Source organism: Stegodyphus dumicola, chromosome 2, assembly GCF_044657685.1.
Source record: "Stegodyphus dumicola isolate Sdum_Otavi_A_Nest chromosome 2, ASM4465768v1".
NCBI classification, from domain to species: Eukaryota; Metazoa; Arthropoda; class Arachnida; order Araneae; family Eresidae; genus Stegodyphus; species Stegodyphus dumicola.
Window position 1 is genome coordinate 202,407,735 of NC_140769.1, and position 16,863 is coordinate 202,424,597.

The following is a 16,863-nucleotide window of genomic DNA, read 5'->3' on the forward strand; positions in this document are numbered from 1 at the left end:
CATGAGATTAATATTCTGTGTGAAATAAAATTCGACCACTATTTCAAAACTATGAAGTCAGTCGTCTGTCAACGAATACTATTTCAAAACTATGAGGTCAGTCGTCTGTCAACGAATATCAGTAAAATTTCATATGTTATGAAATCTCATTACACGCATAATGTACAGCTATCAAAGATACTTAAAATTGTCATTTCAAATTTTGAAACTTCGAATTTGCATAACTATAAATATTCCTTATTAACTAAAGATAAAAGTATTCAGCATACTATTAGGAGAATTCATAAATATGTGTTTCTCTGAAATATGATAAATGCTAATATGTTTTTACAAAAAGACAACAAGCTTAGACTAAACTTACATATGCATATTTAAACAAAACCCAACAAATAGCGTTGTCCGCCGATAACATAGCGGCAAAAACGTCGCGGACGAAAACGTCGTGGAGAAAACAACGCAAGACGAATAACATAGTTAATTAACAAAGGCCATTAATAAATCATTTTTATAAAGTTTTTACTGGTAATTTTTCATGAAAAGTATAATCTATAAGTTGCATTTAATTTTCTATGGTCAAGTTTCCTTCTTACGTTTTCAGCAAAAATTTATTAGTTAATAAAAAATATGAAAATAAAAATTATCGTTCTTTACATCTTGCGCTCACAAATCATTATAGGAATATCCATTTACATTTATTAAAACCTGAAAAAAACATGTCTGCGATGTTATCGTCATGCCTTGATTTGTAGATACTTTATTTTTTACCACGATATTTTCGACGGCGATGTTTTTAAACTGCGAAGTTTTCGAACCGCTTTATTTTCGACGTCGATGTTTTGTATCACGATGTTTTAGAACTGCGATGAACTCTTTGAGATGTTTTTCTCCGACGATGTTTTGTAGCAAGACGTTTTCGCCTTGTGTTGTTTTCTCCGCGACGTTTTCGTCCACGATGTTTTCGGCTGTAACCCGAATAGCAGAGACTTTTAGCTATTTCATTTCATTTTGCTTGTTTTTTTTTTCTTTTTTTTTCTATATAATTATATTTTTATTTGTATATTATTATCTGTTTGTTATAAGTATATAATATTATTCCATACGTGTAGCATATCAATGTTATTTTCATTCGTATAAAATACAATTGTATCAACTTGCAGACACTGAACATAATGATAAAGGCTTTAAAGCCTCAAAAATTTTAATAGAAAGCACAAGAAAGCCACTACAGTCCTAGAAACGTTTTGTCTTTACCTTTTGCTGCTGTATGTGATTCTTTTCCTTCTTGTTACAATGCTCGATCATTGATTCAGGTTCATTCATATTTTAAGAAATTAAATAATGAAGAATTTGCATGAATGTATGCATGTTTCTCGCACTGTGAAAAAAACCACGGTACCTAGACATGAAATTTTGAATAACGTAGTCTTTCACTCGAATATGTGCATCTGGAAGTCCAAATTTGGAATTTGTTTTATTATATATTTCATATTTTGTAGAACTTTAACGAATATTTGATTAACAAACTCAACGATTTGAAAGCGAGAAAGGGCAACACTGTGCAAAAAAAATTAACCCCAAGGCGCGAGACTGTGTATTGAAAATTTTAAAGATATGTTCATTTTAAATTATTTTGCGACATTGCTGTTGAATTGAATTTGATGGTTTAAGTGCAAAAAACATGATATTTAACATATAAAGGTAACAGACAAAACGTTAAAAAACGCACCTTTGGTCGTAATATAAAATCTGAAATCTTTTTTTTTTAGAAATGTAATCAGTTTTACTTGTTGGCATTTCTCATTATGAGAATCTCGTTCAGATAAAATAATAGTTTACTGTAAATTAGTCAATTTTTAAACAACTAATGAAAGGAAACGTGAAAATGCAATCTTGATTCTCATTAATTGTTATAAAGTGAATATCTTAATGTGCAGCATTAGATTTATTGTTGGAATAACTTCTTAACATCAAATAACATTTTTATGTAATTTGTTTCAGGTCGAGTGCAAGAAAGCCCAGCCCAAAGAGGTCATGATGCCTAACAGCACTGCTCGTGGTAGGCTAATAGGCTTATGATATCATTATATAAATTTCGTTCTTTTTATAATTAACTTTATTCTATGCTCAAAAGTGCTAATCTAAAATCAATGATACTGCATTTATTATTTGAGTTTGCATGATTAAAAAAGTTAGATTAACTTTCAGAAGAAGTTTAAAAATATATTCCGTATAGATTAACTTTCAGAAGAAGTTTAAAAATATATTCCGTACTATATCATAAAATTTCTGTAAACGTCGTTAAGTTTTATCCGTAAGTTAAATCCGTAATATTTATTGCCTTCTCTTGCTAATAGTTTCTGTTTTTTATTTATTTAGACTTGATATGCAATGTACATTATCACACCGCAACAAATAAATATGTAGCTGTATCCGGAATAGTTCTGTGTAAATAAGCATAAAGTATATATCCACTCCAATTTTATTTTCAAATCACTAACGAAATTTGTACACTTCTCTTTCTTTTATAGGATACTTTTACATCAGTTAAACTGTTTTTTTTTTTTTTTTTTTTTTTTAATATTCATTATTTTACATCACTTTCCTTGTTGTTATGGCGTTTTTTTTTCTTGAGGCAGTACCGAATGATATTAAATATTAGTAGTTTGCCCGATCAAAATTAGGAAATCTTCCTTAATTTCAAGGATTAGAAAATTGGTGATTCAATTAATTACTTTCAAAACGTTCGTCGAAAATGCAAATCTGGCACGATTCTAAAACGTTTTGTCCTAGATTGATTTGCAATTTACCACTTTCGATTAATCCAGAGGACTTAAAAGTATGTTCCGCGGAACCCAGGGGTTTTGCCAGTCAATCCGAAGGCTTTCGCGAATCAAAATAACAATTCAAAAAGTAAATTATAAAGCATTAATAATGCATTAATAAGCATTAATAATGACTGGTGTTTATTAACTCAAAAATATTATAAGATATTTCTCCCGCCTTGTTAGCATGCTTTCGTGGTGTAGTGGTCAGCACACTCGTGCGTATTTGAGAGATCCGAGGTTCGAGTTCCGGCGAGGGCATTGCTCCCTTTTTCACATCTGCTGCTGGAAAATAACCCAATGTCTCTACAGTGGCGCCCGAACTATGATGATTGAATGATGATTGGTGGTGGATGATGATTCTCTAGTACCAGGATTTTGGGTCCCTTAATCCCCAGTCGCCCTTTAAAAAAGGGGAGTATATAAGGTATTTCTCCTGCAGTCCTAGCATGTCTTCGCGGTGTAGTGGTCACCACATTCGGCGCATATTCTAGAGGTTCGAGTTCCGGCGAGGGCATTGGTCATTTGTCACAGCTTCTGCTTCCTAAATAACCTAATGTCTCTACAATATAGAAATATATTTAGTTGCAAATTAGTTTAAAAACTGAAACATATCATCATAATATGTCAAAGAGATGACGTGCAATACTTTTCAAAACCAAACAGTTTTCTAATGAAAAAAACAGCTGAGTTTAGACGACATTGTACAATGGAGCACAATTTTCAGTTGAAGAAAATTGTAAGAGAATATTTTTCTGAATAAAAACTGAGTGTGATTGGATAAAAGTACTACGATAAAAAAGATAAACGTACTTCGTTCTAGTACTGCGATAAATCATAAGGCCTTGTTAATGAAGGATATAGCAGCAAATTCGAGGTTAAAATCTAAATTTAAGCATGTGCAGTTCCCAAATATTTGGTTGTATGTTCATCCAAAATACCTAAAAGTTTCTCACATTATCAGGTTCAATGTTCCTTCTAACCTTCTTCGGGAACATACAAGGACCTGACTCGGAACAGAGAGCTTACTAAAGCTATGTTCACTAATTGTGGTAAGTAGACAGGATACAGACGAAGGGTATACAAAACCCTTTATTTTTCTCTATATACAATAACTTCCGTACTTCGGAATACACTGACCCTCCACTCGGGGTCTAACGTAAAAAAGTATAAAAATAAAACTAAACTCTAATTTAACTTTAGAATAATACACGTGGAAGATTGGCCTTATAATAACAGGAAGCGTATGTAGCACAGAGACTGTGAACACTACAATACGTTTAATTTATCAAGAGGATTAAAACCTCTGGCCTGGAAGGCAAATAGCAACTGCGTAACTTCTAAGGTAAGCGGCCTGCTTCGAACTCACTGCTTCCTCTCTCTTTCGCTTGGCAAAAAGGCCACACTTAAATACTTGGCGTTCGCCAGACAAACTTTGCATAAAATCCTTAACGCTTATAATTCTGGCCGGAAGTAGAAAATAAGAAGTGATAGTAAAGATTTAAAATAAAATAAACGTTAGTAAAACTTAAGATCCTTACATACTTCCCGCCAGAGTTAATTAGTTTGAAACTGAGGTCTAAAACGACCTTGTTGAAAACTTTTAGCTCTAGAATCTAACGCGAGGCCAACCTTTTACAACCATAACTTAGCTAGAAACTAGAAAATTTAAAAGAAAGAAATTTGTTACAATAGCAGCTCCCAGGATATACAACAATCTTTTTTTCATCTGTACTGCATCTAAACAGGAGCTTTATTCAATTCTGGTTCCTTCCAGAGATCTGGAAGGAAAACTAGTTTAATGAAATGTTACAGAATGACATTGCAAATAACATATAGAATATACTTCTCTTAACATTCTTATTTCATTCATGACTATTTTAATTATCTCTCCCCGTGCTCTCTGACATGTGTTGTAAAAAAACACCAAACACGAATGTGTTTCTGTCTACGTGTGCCACACTTCCTCCTACAATCAAAACACTAACGTGTTAAAATTCAACATAACGAGACCTCTTAACACACCCTACTTTCAACTCTAAACCCTGAGGTACTATTCTAAAAGTGGCTAACTCTAAAGTGTAGCGTCAGAGAGCCTAACTACATCATTCAACCTTTACCACATATTCGCCATGATTTAATCTTTACAGTCACACGAATAACAAATTTTTAACATTACTTTCACTTTTACCATATCACGGTATTTCTTAACATTTAAAATAACAGTTCACATGTATATAAGAACATATCAACATGCCGTTAATTTTACACATTTGAAAACATACATTAGTAGTACATTGTTAACTTCTATTCTTTTCAAAGCAAGTGCCAATTCTTTCTACATTGAAATAATACTACATTTCAAAAAGTCTTTCAGACTAAAACTTCTTTCTTGCTAGAATGTTTTAAATAAAATTTATACAATAACTTTTTACAATATTTAAGTCTTTACACAACGCTATTATACATCAACTTTAGTTTTACGCATGAGTAATTTAAAAACATAATACGAAAATCGGTCACAACTCATTTCTCGCCCTTTTGGCGATAAAGGTAGACCTCGCATGAGGTAAAACTTCTTGAAATCTGCCACTTGCAGTAAGAATGAAAGATTAACTTAAGTTTGCAAAGTAACATAAAATTTTACTTATCTTTGAAATATTCGGACATCCTTTTCTGGGCCCAGTCTTTAAAGGTACTGCAGATTGTAGCTTGGTTTATCCTCCTTCTTGTACGGGCTCGCCCTTCAGTGCTTTCCTCTGGAAGCTTCCTTTTCTCACCAGTACGGCCACCCTTGAATACTTTCCTTTTCTCCTCTGCTTGTGGTCTTTGTCGTTTGATGGCAGCTGGTCTTGGCGGAACCGGGAAACTTCTGTCGTGATCCTGCTTGGACCTCGTTGTTGGCCGTTCAAATTTTTCTTGTACTTTTTCCTCCGCCGCTGATGGCCCTTCCGCAGTTCGGCGACTTTTGCTGCGGAGAGTTCTGTCGGATGAGTACTGTCTGTCTACGGTAAGAACAGCTCTCGCCAGTTTGTCTGCGGCTGTCTGTTGCCGTAGAAACGAGCCGTGACCCATTTTTCGTAGGGGTGTCTTGAAGATTTACTTCTCAGTTTGCCACCTTGGCATATTTAAAGATGATTTGGCGATATTCACATTTTGTTTTAGTTTCAAGTAAAATGCTCGTTGACCCTTTGCGTCGACCCCGACATTCAATTTCCGAAAATGAAAATTGATGGCGTAAATAAAGTTTTTGCAGTTAAGGAACGGTCTTTGATTTTGCCGTGTGAGGTACAAGTCGCTGAATTTGCCATCCTTCTAGATGTACAATGAGTAAAAATATATCAAAATAACTTGTAGGGAAATGCATTTAAAAATCCGTGCTTATTTTTGAAGAAAAATGCTCTCAATAAATACTTTTTGCGAACATTTCTTCTTTTCCCATACCTTCGAACTAAACCAAAAGGTGGTCAATTTAATGACGAAAGGAAGCGAAGGTAAATTAAAATCAAAACTGTTTTTTACTTAATTACCAGTGGTTTGGGTTGGTTTATATGATTACAGAAAGCCTCCAGGGTTAAATGCCTAAGAGGAGGGATGCCTTCGTGGAGGGCTTGCTAAGGAAAACTGCCTCGTATACACGTTACACATGGGGAAAACACCCATGCAGCCAGCCCGTTCACGGGATTCAAACCTGAGACCGAACTACAAGTGTTCAGTGACTTTACCGATCGGCCGCTGCTAGGCCTCTTAATTACCAGCGCCCATTTATGCATCATGCTGCTTTTTATAGACACTGTAATAGCTTGTAACATAATAAAATGTTAAAATCAGAACAAAATTATATGTTAAAATCAGAACAAAATTATATTAGGTTTCTTAAATTATTCAGTTACCTATTTTATATTTAAAATTATACGAAATTTATATAATTATACAAAATTTGGCTTTTATAACTGCAGTGAGCATTGTTGCATTAATATAATTTTGTATTAATATTTTCATAATAAAACAAAACTTATTTAATTTCAATTAAAGATTAAAAATTATTTTTTAAGCAAATTATACCATGGCTTGTGGGTCCCCAAGAACACAGTAATGGGAAATGAAGCAACCATAAAGTGTTCTTTATTACCCACAGGGGGGGTTTCGCCTCTGCCGAAGGCTCATTGTTGCCCACTTTTGGTAATCTTTCATTTACATAGTGGCAAAGAAAATATTGAACCTAGAAATATCCTCACAACTTGACAAAGCTATCAGATGAAGAAGAGGGATGCCTTCGTGGAGGACTTTTATAGAGGTATAAAATCTGAAAAGTCATCCGAGTCACTGTCGCAAGATTCCGTTTCTTCTGAATCAGAATCAGAATCGCTGCTGCCAGTTTGAATTATTAATCCATCCACTATCTCTTCTAAAAGTTCGTCCTTGTCCCAATAATAATTTTCAAGTTTTTCTACGTGGTTGCAGTGCGCCTGCCATTCTTGAGAAGTGACTTCATCCAAAGCTTTTTGTGTTAAATTTTTCAAATTTTCCAAGCTTAAGTCCCCAGTCACATTCCTTTCCCTGATCAGTCTTTTAACTGATGACCAAACGTATTCAGTTGCGTTTAGATCACAGTGGTAAGGAGGGAGACGCACAACATGATGCCCATTTTCCTTTATGATGTTGTCAATTTTATATATTACTTTTTTAGGACGATTGCATTCTATTAAGCTGAACAGTTCCGCTTTTCGCATTTTGGGATCGCAGCATATCGTCTTCTTCATCAGCCAATTTACAATTGTTTGCTTTGTAGCATATTTCGTGGGTGTCGGATCTTCAATTTTTGTGTGATACGGGGCATTATCCATGCATACCACACTTTGAGGTAGTAAATTTGGAAGAAGCTTTTCCAACACCCATTTTTCAAAATTTCCATAGTTCATTTGCCCATGGTAATCCCCGCTTTGAGCTGATGCTTTATAAATAAGTTGGGCACCTGGAATAAATCCTGCGGAAGAGCCAGCATGGACAACAATCAGTCTATTTTTGGAACTGACATTTATCTGTGCGCCCAAAACCGTATCATGCTGCCAACATTTCTTAAAAGTTAAATTGCTGTCAATCCATGTTTCATCGATGTAAACGATGTGGCGTCCACTTGCTCTGAGTTTCCTCATTTCGCGTAAATAATTGTTCCTCCAAAATACAATGTGAGGTCTTTCGATAAGAATTTTTCTTTTGTTAACACATTTCTTCCAGCGAAAATTCATCGAACGCAAAACTTTGCACAATGAGTCTTTTTGCCACGGGAAGTCTATTTTTTGCCCCAAGACAGGCAATAATTTCCGCACAGATGGCACTTTCTTTTCTTTGATGTAAAAGTCTTGTATAGTCTGCCGTATAACGCATTTGTCAAAATCGTCAATTTCGCACTTATGATTAGCAGGGCTTTTACGTTTCTTTCCAGGCGTATTTAGAAGTTGATCTTCCCCCATTGTTGATACTTCGCGCTTAATTTTTTTAATTGTATACTCCGATACTCCAGTAGCTTGCGACGTTCTCTTCAAAACTTGAGGAAGAGGAACTACTAAAGAGTTCGCCGAAGCTTCAGAAGCGCAAAATTCTGCGACATTGTACACGATTTGACGTGCCTGAGACTTTAAAGGTTGACCTTTCTTAAACTGGAAGGGCATTTTAAAAAATTGGCGATTAACAAAGCACTATGAAAATCAAGCTAAATAGAAGCAAATTTGAACAAATACCAGTACAAAAGATATAACAACGAGAATAAAAATAGCTAATAATAATAATATAAGGCTTAAGAAAAGATGCGTGCAGCTGGAATGAAACCAAGAAGACGAATGATAAACTCTTTTCCCTTCAGCCAACAGTCGCCAAAAATAAAATAACAATAAAGCAACCCTTGGTTCGTCCCTATTTGAAATATACTAGCCCTGTTGCTATAGCGACCGCCACCCGCCAGACACCGTGGCGGGAGGTGTTCTTACCGTAGACAGACAGTAGATCTTCCGTTTTAAAGCCGGGTTATAGTTGCCGTCATTTCTCCTGGTCCTCTTCACATACGTCGTCCTTCTCCCTTCTTCATTCTGGGGGTGTTCGTGAACTCTGTTTTCTGGACGGTGGAACGGCTTCTTTTTCTTGTTACCTTCCATTTTTCCTTGGGGCAATTTTCTTTTCACTTGCTTCTGTCTCTCATTGGCTTGCCCTTGTACTTGTCGTTTTCCCACCTCTGGAACTTGTACCTGCGGTGTCTGCCGTGCCGGATCCTGCAAAAGATCTGAAAAGATTTGCATTTTATTACGATCGAAGTAGGGCTTAATTTGATCAATGTTTGCGGAACAGGTTTCACCATTTCTGGCTTTTAACACTACAACAGCGTGAGTTATTTTTTCTATAACATATGGTCCTTCAAATCGTGGAAAAAATTTGGCAGTTTTATCTTCTGGTGCTGAAGAAAGTGAATGCTTAATTTTTAAAACTTCATCCCCTACTTTATAAGTTACTCCCCGTCGTTTCAAATCATAATATAATTTCTGTTTTCTTTGTGCTACTTCCGTATTCTTTTTTGCTTCTTTTATTAGTTTTTCTATATCACCCATTTTAAATTCTGGGGCTCTTTGTTGCACATAAAATAGTTTATCTAACGGTGTTATAATCTTTCTGCCTAGAAATAACTCAGCAGGAGTTTTGCCCGTTGTATCATGTTTTGCGGTCCTAAGGGCGAAAGCAAATTCATTGACATAGTTATCCCAGCTTTTATGAAAATTTTTAACATAACTACGGATAATTTTCACTATATTTCTGTTGACCCGTTCCGCTATATTTGATTGCGGCCGATACGGGACCATTTTTAAATGACGTATGCCCAGTTTTTTGCACATGTCTTCAAATATATTACTTAGAAATTGAGGACCATTATCCGATATAACTTTGAGGGGCGCCCCGTATTTTAAAATATATTTATTTAAAATAGAATCGGTAACCAATTTCGCGGAGGCTCGTTTTAAGGGAACAATTTCGGTCCATTTACTAAAATGATCAACCATAACAAGGAGATAGCGACTTTTATTTAACTGACTTTTTGGGAAAGGGCCCAATAAATCGATGCCAATTATTTCATTTGGAAATTCGGATTTAATACTATTTAGAAACCCGGTCGGGCGGAAATTAATATAATTAACGGCTTGACATGTTGGGCAGGACTGGACATACGCCCTTGTTAACTTTTGCAGTTCAGGAAAGTAGACTGCCTCGCGTACGCGTTGGATAGTTTTTCGAATACCAGCATGAGAAGCTAAAGGGCTGTCATGGAGCTCATGAAGGATATTTAATCTAAGACTAGCTGGGATAACAGGTCGAAATTCGTTGTTGGAATTCGTAGTTTTTGTGTAGAATAATAGACCATCTATTAGTTCGTAATGGGCCGCCCTATTCCTTATCGCCACAATATTTTGGTGGCTAAAATTTTCAGGATCCTTCAAATACTCATAAATACTTCCAAACTCAGGATCCTTACCCAGTTCTGTTATTACAGTTTCTCGGGAATTTATTGTACACGCTGTAAGCATTGCAACTTTTACGGTATTACCCTGTTCGTCAAATTTAATTCGTGATAGGGCATCTGCTACGATATTTTCCTTTCCGGGGGTATGCTTGATTACCAGATTATATTCTTGCAGCTTGAGTGCCCATCTTATTAACCTTGGGGATAAATTTTTCCCTGAGTACAATCTAGTTACCGCCGCATGATCAGAGTATACTGTTATCGGCGCCTTTCCAAAATAGACTCGGAACTTTTGCACTGCTAACAGAACTGCAAGTCCCTCTCTCTCGGTCGCGGAATAGTTTCTTTGTGTTTGATTCAAAGTTCGGCTAAAAAATGCCACGGGCTGCTGATTTTGCGAAAGTACCGCACCTACCGCATAATCCGAAGCATCCGCTGAAATTTCTAAATTTTCATCCTTTTCAGGAAATTTCAACACAGGGGCTTGCGTTAATGCTTGTTTTAATTTTTCGAAAGCACTATTGGCTTCGGCCGTCCACGAGAATCTTGCCTTTTTCCTTTATAATTTTAACAATGGCTCAGCGATAGCCGCAAAATCTTTTATAAAGGACCTATAATATGAACAAAGTCCTAGAAAAGAAGAGAGCTTCTTTGCCGTGTTTGGAGTCGGATACTTTTGTACAGCGATTATTTTTGATTCATCTGTCTCGATCCCTTTTTGCGATATTTTGTAACCTAAATATTTTAATTCAGGGGCTGCAAATTTGCACTTTTCGACATTAACTTTTAGACCGGCCTCATTTAATAAAGAAAACACCTGTCTTAAATCCTGTATATGTTGGTCGAGATTATCACTAGTAATAATGATATCGTCTAAATAGATAAATGTGGACTTTCCAAGAACAGGTCTTAACACAATGTCCATGCATCGCTGAAATGTTGCCGGGGCGCCTGAAAGGCCAAACGGCATACGCAAAAATGCATAAGTGCCAGACTTGGTTATAAAAGCAGTCTTAGGCACGTCCTCAGACCTCACCCCTATTTGAAAATAACCAGTCGTTAAGTCTAAAGTCGTCATAAATTTGGTTGATTTTATGTTCCTTAAAATTTCTTCTATGATCGGCAACGGATATACGGGATATTTCGTTATGGAATTTAATTTACGGTAATCAATAGCGAATCTCCACCTTTTTGGATGCTCCAAAGGATAATCATTATTTTTCTTACATAAAACCACCGGGCTAGCATAACTACTTGAGATGGGCGTTATGATCTTTTTACGTAGCATATCGGTAATATGCCATTCTATAATTTTTTCCTTATTCTTATCATACCGGTATGGTTTTTGACGAACTGGCAATGCATCTCCGGTGTCAATACTATGGTTAGTAACCTGAGTAAATCCTGGAATATCACTAAATAACGAAGCAAATTCACTTACCACTTGTCGGATTCTATCTTGCTCGTCATTAGGCAAGTGGTCAAGATTTAACCTTGGCGGTTCAACCTTTTCTACACGCACTGGTTTCATTGTCAGCTTAAGGGACGCTTCATTAAAATCCAGTGTAGCTTGTGCGCCTGAAAGAAAGTCTATTCCTAGGATCAAATGTGCTTGCAAATTCTTTACTATAAAAAACATCACCTTTACTTGTTCGTCCTTGATACGGATATACAAAGGTACTTTACCTACGCACTTACATTTTTCTCCTTGCGCCGCTAATACTGTCGTATTATCCGCATTATATATGCGGTATCTGCGAAAATACTTTCTAAAAAAGACTTCTGCCACACAGGAACACTGCGCGCCGGTATCCAGGAGTGCGGTGGCCGGGATATTATTCACCAAGACTTCAATCTTCGGAAGAGTCAAATTTTTCACCATTACTGTATTTAACTTGTAGGAAGAGGGGTTTTCGTGGCCTTCGGATTTCCGCACCCTCTCGTCAGCAGAAATCCGTTTTAGTTTAAATTATTTTTCCTTTCCGTGATTTCCTTCTTTTTCCCCTGGCCTTGAGACTTTTTTCCTGGGTTGCTATTGAACTGTCGACGTTCGCCGGCTGTTTTTGAATGCTCGGGTTTCCTTGCCCACTGAATCGCTTTATCTCCGTAGCCGTATGCTTGAGTTTGTTGTAGTCTTGGCGTACCAAATTGGTTTCGCTGTTGATATTGGCGTCTTCTTTCGACGTCCGCCGTTCTTCTACTTTCAAACTGGATTGCTAGCTCAAATAACTTTTCCAGTGTAGTGGGGTTTCTTAATTCAATAAAGTCTTGCACTTGGGGTAGTAACCTCGGCAAAATCACTTGAATTATTTCAGGATCCGGACGGTTTCCATACAAGAGCTTGAAAACGTGAATTTTTCTTAAAATAAAGCTCGAGAGGTTTTCGATTCTTTGTTGATATATACTAAAAAGTTCCGTTTCTAATTTCGCACGATCCCTTACAACAGGGAAGGCTTTTAGTAGGGCAGTCTTGAAATTTTCGTAAGTATAGGTGGGACTTCCTGCTTGACCCAAGAGACTTCTGCCGATAGATTTGAACCAGTTAAGCGCTTGGCCCCTCAAAGCGCTGGTAGCTAAGGTAACTTTTTGAAACTCGTGCACGGGGTAGAGCATGAAGTGGTCATCCAATTTTTCCAAAAAACTGGTTACCGGTGAGTTTCCATTAAACGTTGCTTCTGGTTTCATCGAAGCGCGCATGGTCTGGACGATGTAACCGAATCCTTCCAGGGCGGCAGCTGGCATTTCTGGATTCTGAGCCGTTTCTGCAGGCAGCACAGGTTCTTCTTGAAACTCGGCCATGGTTATTCTTCTTCGTTGGGCGCCACTATCAGGTTCAATGTTCCTTCTAACCTTCTTCGGGAACATACAAGGACCTGACTCGGAACAGAGAGCTTACTAAAGCTATGTTCACTAATTGTGGTAAGTAGACAGGATACAGACGAAGGGTATACGAAACCCTTTATTTTTCTCTATATACAATAACTTCCGTACTTCGGAATACACTGACCCTCCACTCGGGGTCTAACGTAAAAAAGTATAAAAATAAAACTAAACTCTAATTTAACTTTAGAATAATACACGTGGAAGATTGGCCTTATAATAACAGGAAGCGTATGTAGCACAGAGACTGTGAACACTACAATACGTTTAATTTATCAAGAGGATTAAAACCTCTGGTCTGGAAGGCAAATAGCAACTGCGTAACTTCTAAGGTAAGCGGCCTGCTTCGAACTCACTGCTTCCTCTCTCTTTCGCTTGGCAAAAAGGCCACACTTAAATACTTGGCGTTCGCCAGACAAACTTTGCATAAAATCCTTAACGCTTATAATTCTGGCCGGAAGTAGAAAATAAGAAGTGATAGTAAAGATTTAAATAAAATAAACGTTAGTAAAACTTAAGATCCTTACAACATAGCTACAAACATTTTAATGCCAATCCAAAACATGCATTTAACTGAAAACTATCTCTAAACTTATCTGGCAATAAAAAAATATAGAAACAAATTTAAAAGCAAAATTTTGAAATACGACTGCAGATTACATCAGTAGAGCTGCGCTACGAAAGTTTCTTTAAAAAAATGCAAGCACACCTTTGTCAGTGGCAGATGACACCTCTGCAGTACAAGTTAATACTATTAATAAGTACACTACATGAATTTTATATTAAAAGTTTTTTAAAGTACAATACTTTTGTTTAATTTTCTTCACATATTACCTATAACATTTGAAAAGGTTTGAAGATTACTTGATTAATCGAACAAGTATCATTAAAACTGTACTTTTAAATCCGATTTTAATTTACATGTTCACGTAAACTAATGTAAGCTGGAAGAAGTTTTCGTACCATTACAAAAGGATTTTAAACCCTATATATAATCAATATTAATGTGTTTCAGATTGCATTACAAACACGCACCAATTTTCTAATCCATTCGAAAATTCCTCTCGTTTCCTCTCCCTTTCATTATTTGGAATCTTCAGATTCTTTTGTTTCAATCTTTTGCATAGCTAGTATCAGTTTGGTTGTGCCCATAACCAAATGAAATATTAAATTAACAGTAATGCTAATCTGAATAAGAATCAAAACATTTTTTTAAATCCTACTATCTACATAATCTGTAGTCCTTAAAAATAAATGTAAAATTATTTGTAAATAAAAAAGTATTAAAAAAACAGTTATATCTTCTGTTTTTTTTTTCAAGTACTTCTTCTAAAATTTGTAAATTTAAGAATTTGTTAGGAAATGTTAGAAACAAATCCTTAAAAAATATTCAAATCTGCGGCGTTGCTTACAGCTACATATATTACGTTTTAGAGTATAAATTTCTAAAATAATCTCTTTACGTTGCTAAATATTATTTCAAAAACATTGATTTGAAAACAGCGTTTACTGAAACGCTAAAATTAGAAATATTTTAGGTGATATAATTCAATTTTATCTCCCTTCTAAAATCGACATTTATTTTAGGGGAATGCGATTTAAGCCGTATGCTATTGAAAATGTTTTTCACGGCCTGTTTTTACACATGAAGGGCCATTTGTTGCTGTTGATTTTAGGGGCAGCCTAAAAGATATTTAGATCTTTAATAGGCTGAAAAACAACTTACTAACTGGAACTGTTTCTATGAGAAGCTCATATTAAAACTTTTACTAAAATGAACTGAGGAAGACACTGAAATTAGTCTGAAAGCCTGCCTTAGTTGATTCATTTATCAAATGAGAACTTTATTTCTATCCAGAGCTGTTTCAGAGATAATTAATTGTGCTATCTGATTGAGATGATGTGTGCAAATGTTTACTTACAAAAGTGATCGGAGACATTTAGTCTGTCAACGTTTTGTGTACCAAATATGAAAACATAAAAACACGGTTACCTTGAAGGTTTACGTTTCCCTAGCCTTCTTTTTGATACTAAATATTTTTACGAAACTAAAATACTGAACTTATGAATTATTATATTTACTTTGAAAAGACGTAATACTTTTTTGTTAAAATTACAGAGTACTGAAATTGCAAATAAAAATTGTCTACAATAAATGCAATATGTAACTATATGACAATTTTTTCAATCGAAGTAATAGGAAGCATCTAAAAGGTCGTCTTTTTGAATTCTTAAATTAAATTTTCTTAGGTTATATTATTTCAATTATTTATTACGGCCTTTTTCAAGAAAACATATATAATAACAAATTCATCAATTTATTCTTAATTTGCAGTTGTAGAAAAAGCGAAATTAGAAATTTTATAAAAATGATCGATTTAACGCCCCCTCTTTTTTTTAGTAGCGAACTTTTATTCAAAGTATTAACAACAATCAAAGACGTCCTATATAAAACAAAGAACTAATATTAAAAACAACTGAAATTCTCAGAAGTCATAGTTCCTGAGCCTAAATCAGAACTTTGTGAATCACTTAAAGCAGGAGTGAGTAGCCCGCGGCGGGTTGACGTTTCTGTGCGGCCCGTTAAAGCTCGAGGTCGACACATTTCGGATTATTAGGTTTCTCGCTTTTAGAGAAGAGACATAGGCAGTTGTTCCAAACCAAATTTGACAAGGATTAAAAATTATTTTATTCTTTAACACAAGCGTTGTATCTGATAGCAGTCTAATTAATCACAAGTCGGAATCTAAATATTCTTTACGTCAAGTGATAGAATACGTTATCCGCTGACTCGGTTTGCGTCATCTGGGTACCTGGCATTCCTCATCTTTGATGATAACGCTCCATCAACTGCGCCACCCGTCGTAAATTGAAAGAAATGGGAAACTTCAGCATAGAAGTTAATAGTCCTTCTTCTCGGTAGTTAGATATGTTATTTTAGGTGAATCTTCCCAAATGTTTTAAACAAATGCTCCACAAGAATTGGGTTTGAAACATCCACCATAAATGCGATCCAGTGATCGCATATCCAACACGCCAGCGAAAAGAGGTTACTTTGTCATAAGAATGGTATATAAGACTATTATCTTTTAGATTTGTGCGTACCCAAATCAAACTAAGTTGCTTTATTCGCTTATTTTACCTAAACAGCCAACGAGTTTCGCACAAAGGTGTATGCAATCTGTGCTGAGAGTCGTTCGCAATTATACGAGCTGTTTGTTTCGCCATAGTTCTTTAAGTTTAATTTCAAATCTTTTACAAAACATATAGCATTTTTGTGTGTATTTTGTGTTGATTATTTTTGTGACTTGTTATTGCGCCATTTTAATGAAAAGGTAAGCAGTATTTTAAAATTTTAAATTAATTGCGTCGGCCCAAAATTAATTTTTTGTGGGTTATTTTTACAAACACTTGCCGTATTTTTGCTGTTGGAAAAATGTCCTCAAAACAAATAAAAATATGAAACTTTCAAATAGAAGTTTTAACGAGAAAGGAAAAGCTTTTTACATTTTAAACTCTGATTCAGTATCCGTGTTAGTCAAATTTTAACCGAAAAAATGAAACATTTGCTCATGGAGAGATGATTTAAAGAATGCCCAATTTCTGTTGCAGAACTATCTTTTTCTGACAAAAAGGACATTATTTCCACAATTAGTT

The 16,863-nt window shown here is 35.5% G+C and overlaps 2 protein-coding genes across 2 annotated transcripts in view; one reads left to right on the plus strand and one right to left on the minus strand.

The window, feature by feature from the left end:
* LOC118201074 (RNA-binding protein Musashi homolog Rbp6-like) overlaps window positions 1-16,863 on the plus strand; it is a 560,394-nt gene that overhangs the window by 485,659 nt on the left and 57,872 nt on the right. Inside the window, exon 9 of the mRNA XM_085811638.1 lies at window positions 1,999-2,056. Coding sequence (XP_085667764.1) covers window positions 1,999-2,056 — 58 coding nt within the window. The remainder of the gene's footprint in view (window positions 1-1,998; window positions 2,057-16,863) is intronic.
* Window positions 6,990-7,744, minus strand: LOC146998799 (uncharacterized). The gene has a single exon (XM_085811639.1). It carries the CDS (start codon window positions 7,742-7,744, stop codon window positions 7,112-7,114), a length of 633 nt encoding a protein of 210 aa, XP_085667765.1. The 3' UTR covers window positions 6,990-7,111.